The sequence below is a fragment of the Sapajus apella genome, unplaced genomic scaffold (assembly GCF_009761245.1).
Source record: "Sapajus apella isolate SASKATOON/1434 unplaced genomic scaffold, GSC_monkey_1.0 scaffold27, whole genome shotgun sequence".
NCBI classification, from domain to species: Eukaryota; Metazoa; Chordata; class Mammalia; order Primates; family Cebidae; genus Sapajus; species Sapajus apella.
This window is the reverse complement of record NW_022436967.1, coordinates 10,074,624-10,092,469: the sequence shown is the minus strand read 5'-3', so window position 1 is coordinate 10,092,469 and position 17,846 is coordinate 10,074,624. Positions and strand designations below refer to the sequence as shown.

At 44.7% G+C, this 17,846-nt stretch overlaps 1 protein-coding gene across 9 annotated transcripts in view; it reads left to right on the top strand.

Moving 5' to 3' along the window:
* JADE1 (jade family PHD finger 1) overlaps positions 1–17,846 on the top strand; it is a 67,290-nt gene that overhangs the window by 39,482 nt on the left and 9,962 nt on the right. For 8 of the 9 annotated variants that reach the window (XM_032292293.1, XM_032292292.1, XM_032292296.1 and 5 more), the window contains 5 exons: positions 1,760–1,947; positions 4,654–4,865; positions 8,299–8,466; positions 10,309–10,425; positions 14,250–14,771. In XM_032292293.1, the coding sequence (XP_032148184.1) occupies positions 1,760–1,947; positions 4,654–4,865; positions 8,299–8,466; positions 10,309–10,425; positions 14,250–14,771 (1,207 nt within the window). Of the gene's footprint in view, positions 1–1,204; positions 1,712–1,748; positions 1,948–4,653; positions 4,866–8,298; positions 8,467–10,308; positions 10,426–14,249; positions 14,772–17,846 lie in introns of those variants that run through there. The other variant, XM_032292299.1, reaches the window with a different exon arrangement.

Genomic DNA, 17,846 nt, shown 5'->3' with positions numbered 1-17,846 from the left:
TGAGTGCCCTGTGCTCAGCTGGGACCTGGCTTCTCCACCATCATCAGTGGGCTGCTGCTTTGCGAAATAGTGTCTTCACGCCAGGTCTTGACTGGATGTGCTTCCTGGTTTTCACCCACTTTGTGTCTCTCTTTTTGGGCACTTAAAATGATCGAATTTGAGTTGTCATTTTGGGTTCTCTGGGGAGTCTATCCAATGGTGACAAATGCCCCTGTCTTACTCAGGCTTAGTGACCAATCAGGAGTGCCAGGATGACCCCCACAGATGAGAGCCTGGGCCTGTGGAATAGATTGGTGACTGAGCCTTGCTGGGGGTGGGGCAGACCATGTATCTGCCTCAGAGTCTGTCTCTGAGATGCAGCACCACTTGATTCAGCACTGGCAGCCCCAGTCCAGGAGTACTTGCTGAATGCTTCACTTTCGGTGGGGACCCCAGGACAGAAGTGAGCATTAATAAAGCTTGTGGAGGTTTTCAGTTGGATCCCTGCTCTTGGTTGAGTAGGAGAAATAAATCCCATCAGTTTGTTCATCTCAGTGTCATGTAGATAAAATCACTCCTGTAATTCTAAGAGTGATGAAGGTACTCTGACAGACTCTGGGCAGCCTGTTGACAGTAATTTAAACTATGGAAACACAGATGTGGAGGGACTTTATGGAGCCTTCGGCCTGTGATTAGGAAGACAGCCTTTTTTGGTCCCAAGTTGGGAATGATTTTCTCATCTTGTGCGTGCTCTCTTATTTTTGAGTGGGGTGAGTTTGAAAACACCTCTCCAGATGGTAAAGGTTGGGAAGGGTATGTGGCAGTACCAGGAGGGGAGGAACCTTGTGCTTCTGTTCCTGAGATCATAGGTGTATATTGAGATTGCCCCTTTCTTGGCTGGGACTCTGATTCTTAGATTTGTTGGCAGTCGCCGAGGCCTAATTTCCTTTTTGTTTGTTTTTGAGACAGTCTTACTCTGTTGCCCAGGCTGGAGTGCTGTGGTACAATCTCGGCTCACTGCAACCTCCGCCTCCCTGGTTCAAGTGATTCTCCTGCCTCAGCCACTTGAATAGCTGGGACTGCAGGCATGTGCCACCACACCTGGCTAACTTTTGTATTTTTAGTAGAGACGGGGTTTCACTGTGTTTGCCAGGCTGGTCTTGAACTCCTGACCTCAAATGATCTGCCTGCCTTGGCCTTCCAAAGTGCTGGGATTACAGGCCTGAGCCAGCGTGCCTGGCCCAAGGCCTAATTTTCTTTTCCTTCTCTCCATCTTCTTTTGTGAGGTGTGAGGGTTGGTGGGTATCTTCCTCTGGTTTTCAGAGTCTGTTGTGCATGCCCTGCCTGTGTGGTGCCCTGGTTCTAATGGCCTCCAGCAGGGATGGGCAGGTCTGGTTAATGGAAAGTGATTTAATGACTAACTTTTGAAACATAGGGATCAGTGGTGTTGGCTGCAGGCCAGAGTGGTCAGAGGTGGTGGGCAAGGCACAGCAGGGTCCCGGGAAGCAGATTTCGAAGGCTTCTGCAGTGTTTTCATTTGTATCTATTTCCTGTTCGCAGGCTTTAACAACTTCTTGTTAAGGTTTTATTAGCAGTGACATTCAGGTTTTCAGCTTTTGTTCTTAAACCTGGTGATGACCTGGGGCTCTGAGGGTTGGAGGAGGAAGTGACACCTGTGGCCTTGTGGCACACTTCATTCTCTGTGGCTGAAAGGGTAACCTGGCTGCCTTGTGTTTTTTTTTTTTGTTTGTTTTTTGTTTTTTTTTTAATTATCATCCAGGGTTGTGTCTGAAGAGAAATCCCTCATGTTCATCAGGCCCAAGAAGTACATCGTGTCGTCATGCTCTGAGCCTCCTGAGTTGGGCTATGTGGACATCCGGACGTTGGCTGACAGCGTGTGTCGCTATGACCTCAATGACATGGATGCTGCATGGCTGGAACTGACCAATGAAGAATTTAAGGAGATGGGTGAGAGATCGTGTATTACATTATTTTATTAACCAGTGATGAATGGAGATGTATTTTAGGCAGGTAGGTGAGTGGCAAAAAGCTCCTTATTGCCAGGTGAAGGTAGCCACATCACAGCGTCAGTCAGTGAGAATCACAGCCCTGCCTTAGAGCTCAGCCTGTTTGACTGTGTCAGATGTGTTGAGATGGATTCAGGGCGGAAGCAGGACTCCTCGACTTAGGCACCAGGGATTCCCATCTCTGTTCTGATCTAACTCCCTCATTCACTTACCTTAAGGAAGCTGAAGTCCAGGGAAGTTAAGTGACAAAAGGGCATGGCCCACAGTTACCTGCTCTAGTATTTTTTTCCTGTGATGCCATACAGATTCCTTCTTTAGCATGGCTTGCTGCTTCTGTAAATGAACACTATTCCAGGCATGCTCCCCATTTCCAAGCACATCACTTGTGTTTTAACTTCAGCGATTTTCCTTACATCGTGCTCCAAACCTGGACTGCTTTTTCCTTCCTGTTTATCTCTGTTCTGGCTTTCCTTCAGCAAAGCCTCATGTTAGCCGAATGTCCAGCTCTTCTCCACCTCTTTTCTGCAAGCTCATTTTAGTGTATGTAGAGGTTGGAGCTTCTGTACATCATGTACTTGCATCTCATGGTGTGGAGACAGGGATGGTGTGTAAGTCTCATCTCACATGCCAGTCCTGATTGCTAAGGGTTGCCTAGAGGATCTTGATGAATAAGACAGTGGAGTCATGTCTGAGGTCAGTGTGAAAAACTATGAGGATTAATTAGCTTTTGTGCTGCAGGTATAGGGTGGGGAAGTGGTGGAAGGGGCTGTGTATTATAATCAAGGACATAGTAAATAATCACAGGATCCTTGGTGGTGGTAGATTTCACAGCCTTGAAGGGCAAAGACCTTTTCTTTTGGGTCTTTCCAGGGAGGCTAGCATAGGGTATGGCTTATAATAGATGCTTGTCCTGCTATTAGGCTCACCAGTCTGTTGAATGGGAGCAATAGTGTAGACTGAGCTGAGCATGTGGTTGTTTTCTACTTACTTGGTTACTCAGGTGTTTTTATAGACAGAACAGATTTCCTTCTTGGTTCTGCTTTAGGGATTAATAGCCAAAACATGAGCAGGCCACAAAATGGTTTTATGGCATATGTTCAGGAGTTCTCAGAGATCTCTTGGAACTGAATACTAAATTTTAGCTTCAGAGATGATACAGTTTCTGCTTTGTTGTAAGCACATAATAAAGACCAGTGGAATGCACTTGACTGGAATCTAGGTGTCCTGTGCTAAGTCAGAGGACTCAGCCCAAAGACTCTTGGCATTTGTGAATGGTTTAAATAATAAGAATTGGGGTGGCCGGGCGTGGTGGCTCACGCCTGTAATCCAGGCACTTTGGAGGCCAAGGCGGGCGGATCACCTGAGGTCGGGAGTTCAAGACCAGCCCGACCAACATGGTGAAACTCCGTCTTTAATAAAAAAAAAAAAACAAAAACTAATACATATTTGAAGATACTGTTAAATACATTGGCAGGATTAATTATGTAATTTTATAACGGAACACATGCGAAAGATGTTTGTCTTAGCTGCTTTTTGTTTTATTTATTTATTTATTAGATGAAGTCTCTCTCTGTGGCCCAGGCTAGAGTACAGTGGTGCAATCTTGGCTCACTGCAACCTCCACCTCCTGAGTTCAAGTGATTTCTCTTTCTCGGCTTGCCAAGTAGCTGGGATTATTGGCACCCGCCACCATGCTCAGCTAATTTTTGTGTTTTTAGTAGAGACAGGATTTTGCCATATTGGCCAGGCTGGTCTTGAACTCCTGACTTCTAATGATCTGCCTGCCTCAGCCTCCCAAAGTGCTGGGATTACAGGCATGAGCCACTGTATCTGGTGTTTCATTATTTTTTGCATTTGGTTAACTATATTTTTCAACTTTGTAGAAGTCAGAGGGCGAGGAGGGATAAACCATTTAAAAATATTAGTGAAATCTGTTTTCAGAGAACTGTTTTTACCTACCAAGAAAGGCAAATTAAAAAAAAAAACCACTCAAACCATTATATGAGGTCATGGTTTTGAAGTCATTCACATGTTAGTTTTTACGTGTAAAGAGTGTAATGAAATGACTTATTCAACAGTATATGTATTTAATATCCTTGAATTCTTTTAAGATTTACTCTTTGCTTTTCCATTTACTATACTGCATCCTTATTACCTGACCATAAGGAACATACAGTTTCCTGGAAGACTCCTCTGAAGATTGTTTCTTAGAAGAATCTGATAAGCATTTAATACAAAATTTTGGGGCACTCAGGGATGGATGAATCAATGGGTTGGTTGATTGATATGATACAGGGTTTTGTGATCAGGCTGGATCACAGTGGCACAGTCATGGCTCACTATAGCCCCAAACTCCTGGGCTCAAGCAGCCACCGCAGGCACTTGAGTGGTTGGGACTATAGGTGTATGCCACCACAGCTGGCTAATTTTTGTATTTTTTGGAGAGATGGGGTTCCACTATGTTGCCCAGGCTGACCTTGAGCTAGGCTCAGGTGTGAGCCACTACGCCTGGCTAGTGATGGATTTATTTATAGTATTATTTATTCATTTAAATTATTTTTAAGTATACATACACCAATACTATTTTATTATAATATATATTAATATGGATTTATTAAAATGGGTTTTGTGGCATTTTTAACTTCAGGAATGCCTGAACTAGATGAATACACCATGGAAAGGGTCCTAGAGGAGTTTGAGCAGCGATGTTATGACAATATGAATCACGCCATAGAGACTGAGGAAGGCCTGGGGATCGAATATGATGAAGATGTTGTCTGTGATGTCTGCCAGTCTCCTGATGGTGAGGACGGCAATGAGATGGTATTCTGTGATAAATGCAACATCTGTGTGCACCAGGTATGTGGGGTAGGGAGGCCAGAAAGAAGAAACCTGGGGCATGAGCCTGTCTGCTGTGGGAGTGTGTGCCTGGAGTCTAGGATTCTTTCTCTCAATGGGGTCCATTTTTCTACGATTTAAAGAAATGTGCCCCATAGACTTTCTTTTTCCCTGATAGGTTCTTATAGTGATTGAACTATATCCTCTGCTTTTGCAACCAGAAGGATGGCATGCATCCACTTTGGAAATTGTCTTTCTTCCCATAGGGTTTTATTCTTATCCACAAAAGTCAAGTTTACTTAAAAAGAATGTATGAGCCCCCTACGTCCTACTGTAACACCTAAGTTTAGGTATTAAGAACACTGAGAAAACAAACCTTTAAAAAGGTGGTTAGTGTGTTGTATTAGTTTGTTTTCAGCTGCTTTTTTTTTTTTTGGGACGGAGTTTCGCTCTTTTTACCCAGGCTGGAGTGCAATGGCGTGATCTCGGCTCACCGCAACCTCCGCCTCCTGGGTTCAGGCAATTCTCCTGCCTCAGCTTCCTGAGTAGCTGGGATTACAGGCATGCACCACCATGCCCAGCTAATTTTTTGTATTTTTAGTAGAGACGGGGTTTCACCGTGTTGACCAGGATGGTCTCGATCTCTTGACCTCGTGATCCGCCCGCCTTGGCCTCCCAAAGTGCTGGGATTACAGGCTTGAGCCACCGCGCCCGGCCCATTGTATTAGTTTTTTTACAGCTGCCCTGTGTAACAAACAAATTACAATAGACTGTGTGTGCTTCAAACAACAAAAAGTATTGTCTTGCCATTCTGGAGGCTAGAAGTCCAGAGTTGAGGTTATTGGCAGTGCTGGGCTTCTCCGAAACATGCAGAAGAGTCATTCCTTGCCTCTTCATTAGCTTTTGGTGGTTTGCAGCAATCTGGGGCGTTCTTTGGCTTGCAGCTGCCTTCATCATCATGTGCGTTCTCCCTGTGTCTCTGTCTTTTTACATGGTGGTCTTCTTAGAAGGACACCAGTCCTATTGGATTAGGGACCCAATCCTAATTCAGAGTGAGTGAGCTCATCTTAAATAATTAATCTGCAATGACTATCTCCAAAGAAGGTCACATTTTGAGATATTGGGGTTAGGACTTCAGCATGTCTTTTAGTGGACACAATTTGCCTGTCATATTTGTGAGCATGCGTTAGGGTATAAGCTGAGCTGTTAAGGGAGAGTGAAGCAGCCTTTTTTCTTGAAGGTGATTTTCTGTCTTAAAAAGCAGGACAGTAGGTTTTGGTGGTTGCTTGCTAAGATCCACTGAAAGGTAAACTCTTAGATTTCAGGAGTATAGGCGTTAGGCAACTTAAAAAGTTTATGACAGTCTCAGTGCCTCTTTTCTTTCTTACTAGTTTTTAATGCAGTAATGAAGAAATTTGGATTTGTGTGGGGACATGTGCCCATGTATATTCTTAGGATTTAAAAGGTTATCTGGAAGTACTTTCTTGGAATTCACCTATTGATGCTGAGATTTAAAGCAAACTTGAAAGACTTGTGTGGAATAGGTGCTTGGTGACTTCTTGGGAAGAAGAAGCATGTTTGCTCCATGAAGTTCTTGATTACCTTGTGCTTCATAATTTGTCACCTCTTAGGCTTTCCCTCTGTGAAGACCTCCCCAGCTGTGGCCCAGTCCTGGCTCCTCTTGACAGGGAGACCCACGACTCCTGCTTCAGTCATGTCATCGCTGTCTGTTGCTCTGGATCTACACTGTCTGGGAAGTCTCCTTATGGTAGTGAGAATTCCTATGGTGGCTTTGTTCTGTGACATGAGCACCCTGATAACTAGTGTTGCTTTTTGGTTGCTGGTGCTTCTTGTATTTACTTGGCTGACTTCTCAGTCTTTTTCCTGTTGTTACTTGCTGTTTTTTTCCTGATGAAAAACTTTTTGAAAAAAAGGGTTCTGCTTGAAAACTCGTCAACCCTCTTTTATCAACAAGTTAAGTGATGTCGGGCAGGGTCGTGCAAGCTGTCACAATGGGCAAGTGGTGGAATTGTATTTTAAGGCTTTTGGATGCCCCCTTCTTTACCTTCTGTTCTTGCTGCCATATCACCTTGTCTCGTTCCCTTAACTTAATTTACTTCATTTTTTCCTTTGAGAAAATCCTTCATGATATATCTTTAAGGCATACTTTATGTAACCTTATAAATTAGCTTAGACCTGCTTTTCCATTAAAAAAAAATTCTCCTTCACATGTGGCTCTAGAATGTCTGATACAGACCTTTAGTATTTTGAAATCTTTATAGTGTCACTTAGCTCTGTTAAAATTTTTTTCTAGTAAGTCCATGTTGACAGTGGCTTATTCATGGCCCCAGCACAGCGCTCTGGGGCTTTGATCTGAAGTGTGACTTTTCTTCCCTCAACTCTCATCTTTGTGGTTTTCCTTTTTGCATCGTGGGTATTCAGATTACATAGCGGCTGTATTTTTTCTGTCTGAAAAATTAGGGCTCTGCTACTGTGACTCTTGACTTCCTGACTTCCAGGTCATTTAAGGATAAAGTTCTCAACAGTTTGGTTTTTAAAGGGCTCTCTGAACATGCTCCTGTACCATCGTTTTTATTTTTCACTTATTTAACATTAACCTTCTCTGTCTTCGAACTCTCTTAATTACTTTAATTGTTTAAAAGCCTTAATTTCAGCAGTTTATGTCATCTTGTGTAATTTTGCCATCTTGTACAAAACAGGCTTTATTTTAAAATTTACATTATTTTTTATCTTCATTTCTAAAAGGCTGGATTCATTTTAACTATCAGCTAAGGAGACTACATTCTCTGAGTAGGTCTCCTTTTTCTGCCCCGTTGTGTTCACCTGGGAGAGTGCTGATATCTAGTTGGTGTGGCGTTTGCTTAGCCTGGGGAGTGCGCATGCTTCTTTCCTGTTCCACTGCCATGTCATTCAGCAGCTTTGGGAGATTCTCTCAACTGCTTTGTGCTTTTTCTTCACACTCTGTATCCCACCTTTGACAGTAAAGCAGAGGAATAGCTTCTCTCACGGAACCCTGTGGCGTGTTTCTGCACTCCACTTACTGCTACTAAACCCATCTATATGAAGTTTCTAAATATTGAGCAGGACTTACTGCTCAGTATTTAGAAACTTCGTATAGATGGGTTTCTGCAGCAACACAGCAAACCAAATTTAGTATAAACCTTTCTGTCCTCAAGTAGTTTCCAGGACACCCTCTGCTGAATAAATATGTATTGTATCAGCAGAGCTCACACACCTCCTAAGTGCTACTGTGAGGCTGCCTGGCATTTTTCCTGAGGGGAGAGGGTCATAGCCAGGAAGCTGTGGGAGTGTCTCTACTTTGGTGGTGGTTCCGTTAAAATCTTTCTAGGTGTTTTTAAATGAATAGATACAATGGGAAAAATAATATTTTCTCTTTCTCTCTATTCCTCGGGGATGTGCTGTGGCATCACAGGCCTGTTATGGAATCCTCAAGGTGCCAGAGGGCAGCTGGCTGTGCCGGACATGTGCCCTGGGGGTTCGGCCAAGATGTCTGCTGTGTCCCAAGAAGGGTGGAGCTATGAAGCCCACCCGTAGTGGAACCAAGTGGGTCCATGTCAGCTGTGCCCTGTGGATCCCTGAGGTAAGTGTGGGTTTTTTTTTTTTTTTTTTTTTTACTTTTTTTGAGACAGTGTCTTACTCTGTCACCCAGGCTGGAGTGCAGGGAGCTGGATCATGGCTCACTGCAGCCTTGACCTCCTGGGCTCAAGTGATCCTCCCACCTCAGCCTTTTGAGTAGCTGGTATTATAGGCATGTGTTACCAGGCCTGGCTTATTTTTTATTTTTTGTAGTGAAGAGATCTCACTTTGTTCTTCTGGCTGGTCCCAAACTCTTGGGCTCAAGCAGCCCTCTTTCCTTAGCTTCCCAAAGTGTTGGGATTACAGGCGTAAGCCACTGTGCCTGGCCAGGCATGGTTCTTTTTTTTTTTTTGGAGTCTCTCTCTGTTGCCCAGGCTGGAGTGCAGTGGTGTGATCTTGGCTCACGGCAACCTCTGCCTTTTGGGTTTAAGCAATTCTCCTGCCTCAGTTTCACGAGTTGGGAATACAGGTGCGTGTCACCACACCCAGCAAATTTTTTTTTGTATTTTTAGTAGAGACAGGGTTTCACCGTGTTAGCCAGGATGGTCTCGATCTCCTGACCTCGTGATCTCCCTCCTTGGGCTCCCAGAGTGCTAGGATTACAGGCGTGAGCCACCATGCCCGGCCACGCATGGTTCTTAATAGCACCTTAGCTCAGAAGGTCCTGGCCTTTAACTGGGATTCAGTGAGTGGGTGGAGAACCATGCATAAATAGGCAGCATTGTAGTTGATGAGTAAAAAGACACCTTTTAATTGCTACCTTTTTCCTTTGGGAAAAACTCAGTCTTAAGCACACTGTCATCTTGTCATGGAATGTAAATTTGTGGAAATGTTAGCGGGAAGCAGTAGTCAGTTGGGACTGGAAGTTGGTAGTGTTCAAACTTTGCCTCACCCATCCATCTCAGCGAGCCTTCCCATCGCAACACCCACTCCCTGGAGCAGACCTGCAGCACTTAACCAGCTGTGGCCTGGGTGTGTCATTCCCCAAGGATCAGCTGTCCATCCTGTGTGTGGCACGGCGTACATGAGGTACCACTGTGGTTAAAAAACGATCACTCCTGGTCATGCTTTGGTGATTTTTATTCAAACCTTTATTGTGCCTCAACCTTTTTAATTTCAGGTCTGATCTAATTTATTTCTAGCCTTAGATCTTGACTAATAAAGTTTGCATAGCTCAGTGTGAGAATATAATTTGTGATTCAAATTCCAGCATTTTTTGGGTGTGATTTTGGTACATTTTCCTTCCAAGGAAAATTATTTGAGGATGATTTGGATTGAGGTTTCATGATTGGGGTCTTGGTAGCACCAGGTCTTGTGGTTTGGTATTGACGGGATACAATTTGGTGATCCAGGCTGAATGCAGAGATGATACCTTATTTATCTTTGTAATTTCCCATCTTGAACGTAGTCATTTTTGGACTGAAGAAAATGGTTTTCTTTGGCGAGAGATTAAAAACAGGTTATATTTACTTACCCTGTTGTTGATACCCTATTTGAATATATTTAAGATGGATTTTTAGTTTTGACCAACTTGTTATGGGCTAGAGATTACATGAGTCTTTGTCGTGAGGCACTTTGGTGAGAAGTGAAAACTCAGTTATCTCAGTGTTTTTTTTTTTACAAATAGGGATGTCTGTCAGATAGGGACTGGGCTCTGGGCTCGATTGTCACTGAGGTGTTCTAAGGCTTTTAAAGTAAGGGTTTGCTTTGTTCTAGGTGAGTGAGTATCCCTCGCCACTGTCTAGTAGGAGGGATGTAGGAAAGTAATGGATCTTTTAGTTTCTAACATTCATGTTCAGCCTCTGATGACCTGTGCCACCCTTTCTTGTTATTTTCCAACCTTTAGGTGAGCATTGGTAGCCCGGAGAAGATGGAGCCCATCACCAAGGTGTCGCACATTCCCAGCAGTCGGTGGGCGCTAGTGTGCAGCCTCTGCAATGAGAAGTTTGGGGCCTCTATTCAGGTAATTAGCTTCATAAAAATGGCTTCATTTTCCTTTCCTGCATGGTAGGGAATAGGATGAGGGAAGGGTCTGTGACCTGTCCAAGGGTTTGGAAAGGGGACTATACTAGTTCCAGGAAGCAGAATGAGGTTCCTAAGGGTTGACTTGAGCCCCAGTACGTGCGCACAGCTTTAATTGGCTGACTGTATCCGGTGTAATCAGAACCCAAGCTTTCACAGTCACAGGGTAATTCAGAAGTTCCCCTGAGCTGTGAGGTGGTTCCAGTTTGTTTCTCACTCCCCTCTTTCTGCCCAAAGCATCACAGCTTCTTTCCACAGGCAGACACCTCCTAGGAGTCTTAGTGAGATGTTCCTTGACATGGCATTTTAGAGTTGGCCACCCTCCCACCTGCAGTCACCGAGTATAGCTGCAGATGCTGACTCACCTCTGTGGCTGCCTCCTGAGACTGCAAGTGTCCACGGTGTGCACACACCTGTTAGTAATCAAGGGGACATGCTGGTGTATTTGCATTTGGAAAAACAGAGACTATTTGAGCACCTGGGTAGAGGGGCATCCATGAGGTGCTCCTGTGTATGCTGGCATCTGATTGGACCATAATCTGGATATCTGATTCTTTATGGCACTGCGTGCATGAGTGTGTGTATGAAAGAGCACTTGCACACCTGTGTGTAAACATGTTGCCTGTCTGCTTTTGCATGTCCACGTTCAGACAAGTATGGGATGTCATGAGATAGGGAAATTAAGGAGGGAATATAGATGGCATACTGTTTTTCATGTGGTATAAAACTCGACCTGAGAAGTTCATTTCTAGGCCTCATGTTATTGATTGACATCAAGACAGTCAGGATTAGAGACGCCTGCAATGCTGTGTGTGGCTGATGGGGGCCCTTCAGGTTAAGTTTGGATCTTTTGGGATGTACCAGCACAGGCCCCAGGCTGTTCTTTGGTTTCCTCATTGAATTCTGGGAGCAGAGGCACTGTTTTGGAATGGCTTCTCTCTGAATACAGAAAAAACCAGCAGCTCAGCACAGATATAAGCTCCAAGAGCGTAGTCATACTGTCAGCTATGGGTTTTAAAGAAATGACCTCATTTGGCAAAGTCAGTTTGTATTTTGGCTGATAAATACTTCTTTCAGTAAGGCGGTCTTAAAATTTTTTCATTTTTTGACAAGCCCAGTGGCTCTGTTTTCTTCTTTATCACTTCGACTGGTGTTCAAGAATCCAAAGTATAAGAGAAATACTTGGAGGGTGGGTCATGAGACAGCTGGTGGGGATTTGGCTGGGGACCTTGGAAATAGTGGAGATATTTTTGGCATTTGAGTACATAACAAACACCTCTGCCCAAGAGTTGGATCGGGGAAGGAGAGTGGAGCCGGAAGAGAAAAGGGGGAGAGCCGATATACTTGTGTGTGAGTATGCATGTGAGCGTGTGTGTGTGGATGAGTATGCATGTGATTATGCATGTGTATGTGTGAGTCTGCATGTATGTATGTGTATTTTTGTGGTTATGCATGTGAATATGCATGTATGCATATTTATGTGTGTGAATGTATGCGTGAGTGTGCATGTATGTGAGTATGCATGTGAGTGTATGTGTGTATGAGTGTGTGTGAGTGCATGTGAGTATGCATTTGAGTTTGCGAGTATGTATGTGTATTTGTGTGAATATGCATGTGAGTATGCGTGTGTATGTGTGGATATGCATGTGAGTATGGCGTGTGTATGTGTTAGTATATGCGTGGGAGTATGCATACGCACGTGTGCACTGGCAGGAAACAGGCTGCAGCAGACCATGCTCCCCGGTGTTCTGAGCGTAGAATTTATGCCCTTTCCTGAGTGTGCCAATCCCTGTCCGTAATTAATGTTTAAAAGAGGTAGGCAAATGGGATCTTTGTTTACCTTTTGAAGAGAGATGATATAATGACTTTTTTGTTGCCATTGACCTCTTTTTCCCAGAACATTAATCTAAAGAAGAGGCCAAAGAAGGCTGACGATTTTTCATATCTTCACAGAATGGATTGATTTTATTAAAAGAATTCCTCTCTGAAATGTCTGCAGCTGTGAAGGCTCTGGTTTACGTTTCTGTAACATCTGTTTGCTGAGTCAACCTGAATGGGAAAACCCAGAGGAAGGCCATTTGGCGTTTTTACAAAGTCCTGTATAAATATTCTGCTGCAATTCATTTCTCTTTAGGGTTAGAGCGCTTGGGTTAAGTATAGTTTAAGCCAAACAGATAGTGTCTCAGTCATCTGTTCCCACTTTTACTTCCCACTTGGCTGTGTGCTACAAGGGAGGACACTTTATCTACTTATGACAGTGGCCAGGTTTCGTGTGTGTGTGTGTGTGTGTGTGTGTGTGTTTCTGCCACCAAAGCTGGTTTCACACATTTCTTGGAATTGAGGTTATTTATAGAGAAAATACAGATTTATGTCAGTCTCTGTGGTTAGTTATTTGTAAGGGTGGAATGGTGAAGGGAGCTGGATTTTCTCTTCTTAATAAAAGAGACCTCATGGTAACGGAAGAAAGCCTGGCTGGCAGCGAGTCTCCTCCTAAGTACTGAAGTGTTTAGGGGGAAAAGCCTCAGCTCTACTGTCTGCTATCTGTGGTGATGTGATTCAGGATCTGTTGAATGAGTTTAATTAAACTTCTCAGTTGGCTTGGAGCCACTGGATTCTACAACTTCGTGCAGCCCTGGAATGCCCTTGGGATCACTTGGCCTCACACAATGCAGTACTGCTTTGAAGGGACTGGCTTCAGTCACTATGGGGAACCACCTTTTAGGGATTTGCTCAGCAAGATCAGTTAGGGAGGAGTTAATCACTTTGTTCCTGCTAGGCCAGAGGCTTGCTGTCTGGATCAAAGGCACAAAACTGTGGCCCTGATTAGGCAGTGAGAGGGGAGGTAGTCTGTATAGGTTGCCTCTAGGTTGATCTCCCTGTGACCCATTGGAAGGTCTCACAGTTCTACTGCCTCTCTTCAGTGGCCAGGAGCAGTGTGCGCAGATCTTAGGGCTCAGAGTCATCCGTGCATCTGGTGAAGCTTCTTCACAAGTGTGAAGACCTTTTCCCACTTTTCCTGTGCTGGATTCCTCTTGTCTCCTATTTTTGGGGTTTTTATTCAGTTTCCCTTGGTGCTCCTTTAAGGAAGTGCACTGTTTATTTTCTCACTTGTGTTGGGACTCTTCTTGGCTGGGAAGTCAGAATGAGGATTTATATTCAAACTATGAGTCGTAGTCATTATTCCCAGGGAGATTCTTACTCAAGTTTACACCAGAAAAGCTCAAATCTGTAAGAAAACTCAAACTAATGCCTGAAAGTGGACTTTGCATATTGAGTACAGATTCTTTTGAATATGATCCTAGTGCCACACTTCCTTCCTCTACACATGTCATTTGTATATTCATGGCTGCTTCAAGATGGGATTTGGATGCAGTTTCTTTTCTGAGGAATTTAGGGTTTGGTTGATTAAAACCTTTCATCTGAAGAGTGCCCTTAAATTTGAAGACTAGGCTGGGTGTGGTGGCTCACGCCTGTAATCCCAGCACTTTGGGAGGCCGAGGCAGGCGGATCTCTCTTGCCCAAGAGTTGGAGACCAGCCTGGGCAACATAGGGAGACCCAGTCTCTACAAAAAATTCCCAAGCCTTACCTCTTAAAAACATGACATGATCATCCAGGGTTAATCCATGTACAACTTCCTGTCACAGCACATGCTTGAAGCATGGCTCTTCTCTGTGCATGTGTACATGGGGTGCCTAGCACTGTGGGCCTTCTGCCATGGTTGCTCTATAATGGTCTATTCTATGTTCTTTGTGTGTTCTTACCAGTGCTCTGTGAAGAACTGCCGCACGGCCTTCCATGTGACCTGTGCTTTTGAACGGGGCCTGGAGATGAAGACCATCTTAGCAGAGAATGATGAAGTCAAGTTCAAGTCCTATTGCCCAAAGCACAGCTCACACAAGAAACCCGAGGAGAGTCTTGGCAAGGGAGCTGCACAGGAGAATGGGGCCCCTGAGTGTTCCCCCCGTAATCCCCTGGAGCCCTTTGCCAGCCTTGAGCAAAACCGGGAAGAGGCTCACCGGGTGAGTGTCCGTAAGCAGAAGCTGCAGCAGCTGGAGGATGAGTTCTACACCTTTGTCAACTTGCTGGATGTTGCCAGGGCTCTGCGGCTGCCCGAGGAAGTAGTGGATTTCCTGTACCAGTACTGGAAGCTGAAGAGGAAGGTCAACTTCAACAAGCCCCTGATCACCCCAAAGAAAGACGAAGAGGACAATCTAGCCAAGCGGGAGCAGGATGTCTTGTTTAGGAGGCTGCAGCTGTTCACGCATCTGCGGCAGGACCTGGAGAGGGTAATGATTGACACTGACACCTTATAGTGACTTAGAGAAGAAGATGCAAAGAGGCAAACGCTCGCCCAGAGCAAGAAATGATAGCCAGTCATATACTCTCAGACCCTTGTACACACCACAGCATGAGGTTGTGTTGGTTAAAAATATTTATGGGCTGGTAAACTCACTGTACATATGTGCAAAACTGCCACTGAGTGGGGAGCTTCTTTGTGATTTTCTTTTTTTAAAACACTTTCCCATTAATCTTTACTGTTTCATAAGGTCAAAGAAGGTGTGTCTTCCCCACCCCTACTCCATTCTAGATCTAGAGTGAACTGAGCCCCAGGAAAATGACCCAAGGAGTTGACTCATGATTGTTTACAGACTAATTTAGAAAACCAGAACGGATTTAATTTATAATGGAGGGGGCCAGAGATAGGAAAACTTCTAGTTCATTCCAGGGAAACTCTAGGTGCCAGTGCTGGGCTTAAGAAGGAGAGCCAAGCACAGCTGCTCACTGGCCCCTGCTTTGTTTCTTGGGTCATTCATAGGGGCATTCCCAGTACTGTCACGGAGCAAAGCAGGCAGTGGGTGCCGATGTGTGTGCATGAGCTGTATGTACACATGCATATCTGTTACAGAAGATACTCCTGGCAGTGAGGTGCTAGGTCATCACTGAGGTTGTGAGTGTGTATGTATGTCTCCCGTGTCCATCCATGTCTCTGTTGTGTGTCTGTGTGTGAGTGTGGGTGGGATTCCTGGCACACAGGAGTGTCAGATCTGTCTGAGGAGCCCCAGTCATGCTCAGCACGCTACAGATGTGTTGTCACACTGAGATTGAGGAATGTCGTGGCTGTTGGCTGCTTAGCCTCAGCTGCAGGCACTTCCTTCCACTGTTTGCTGCTTTTGTGCCTCCCCCACTTTCCATCACCTCTGGAGTCCCGGCTGGACTTCCCTTCCTGCTACAGGAATAATGAGGAGTGGGCTGCCTCCCCCCTGGGTCTCCTGTTCCCTGTAGGTAGTTTCTGGCTGCGGCTTGCTAATTGGGGATGCTCTTGGAATATCTTCCACATCAACTCTCCTGGCTGCTGGCTACTGATTAAATTCATTAGTGTGAAAGAGATGGGAGCGAGGGTTTCTGGCCTGAAGCAGCCTGCACTGAAAGGTACCCAAGTGGCCTGAAACAGTTAACACATCTCCCCCAAGCTGCTCACTTATTAGTGGGGAGTGATTACCCTGCCTGGGAGAGATCTGACTCGTAGATGATTTGATATGGGAGTGCGGGCAAAGAACAGGGATAGACTCGGAAAGTACTGGACCAAAAAAGCCCGATCTCATGGAGACCTGCATGGCCCTGTTAGAGATGATGTAGACGTGAAAGTCTTTTAAAGTGAGCATTAGAGCTCCTTTTAGTACGTGACTGAGTGCCAGCGTATTTGTGATGCCCCTTCCCAGACCAGGTTAGGATTCCTGGGAAGGCCACGGATTCGAGCCCTGGAGGAGGCAGGAGCCTGGAGCAGGTTTGTGAGGCTTTTGTGCTCCCATACGCCCCCTGGTGGTGAGTGTAAGTAAGACTTTGCCTCTCACAAACACATGTATGTGTGGCATTTTTGTTAGAGTTGAGAAAAAGATTGAGGATAAACTGGGATCCTGGTGAGGAGCCTTTATGCCAGCCTGACACCTGCTGTAATGGGGTGCATGAGCTATGGAGTCAGATAGTTGTTGGGAGGGGAGGACAAGAAGTCTGTTGTTTGGACTGTGTTTGTCTCACAATCACCACAAAATAAAAGTGTAGAAAATGCTTGTGGTGTACTAACTCTTTTCTGTACTTAAGTTACTCAGATTAACATGCACTTCTAAATCTAAACATTTTTTTGGAGTCATCACTGTCACTGTTTAAGTAGAACAATGCCAATGATGTATGAGAAACAGGGAATAAATCAGGATTTGTATGTGTGTGTGTGGCATTACTTACATTCACTTTATTAAAAAGCCTAAGGAACTTCAGGGAATTTGGATTCAGTTTATTTTTTTGAGATGGAGTTCTGCTTTGTTGCCCAGGCTGGAGTGCAGTGGTGATCTCCGCTCATTGCAGCCTCCGCCTCCCGGGTTCAGGTGATTCTCCTGCCTCAGCCTCATGAGTAGCGGGGACTACAGGTGTATGCCACCATGCCTGGCTAATTTTTGTATTTTTAGTAAATACAGGGTTTCACCATGTTGGTCAGGCTGGTCTTGAACTCCTGGCCTCCAGTGATCCACCTGCCTTGGCTTCCCAGAGTGTTGGGATTACAGGCAGGAGCCACTGCACCTATCCTTAGACTCAGTTTGAAATTGGCCAATTGTAATGAAAAAAAAATGTGCTAGCCCAAATTTGCCATGATGCCTGTGTTGGTGGAGGCATTAAAAAATTGAAATCTTTGCCATGCTCAGAGAGTTGCACAGTTATTTGTAATTATAAACAGTAAGTGTATCAGGGCAGGGGTGACAATAAAAAAAAATTACTACCAACTTTTTTCTCAAGTAAGTTAGTTTTCTGTTTATTTCACACAATATCAGTTTATAGCAAATCCTCAAAAATCATTTAATACATGTGACTACAATCAAGGCATATGATCATTCCGAGACTGACAAATGAATAGCCATCATTAGAAAGCTGAGACAACTGAGTGATTATAGTGACCGCTCTTTCCTGCAAACACACACCTCAGGGCATTGCACAGTGGGCACCAGTTCTGGATCTGGAAGTTGGGTGACAGGAGTAGATTCAGGAGGGCTTGGGAGTCCACAACTTTAAGAAGACACAGTTGCTGATGTGGGTAACCATGTCAAATTCCCAAGGCTGCTGCTTCACTCTCATTCCTTTTCCCTAAAAGATGCAGTAAACGTGAGTTCAGCAAATGAGGACTTACTCAGATAAAGACATGCTACCTCTGCACTCTGGCTAGTGTTACAGAAAGTGGTCAAGTCCTGGGGGACAGTTGTCTAGTCGTTCAGTGGAACGGTCACCTTTGAAAATCGGGTAGAGGCTACAGTGTCCCCCAAACAAAAGGCGTGTTCAACTTCAGTGTTGCAAACAGTTTTGGATTCAAGAAAACA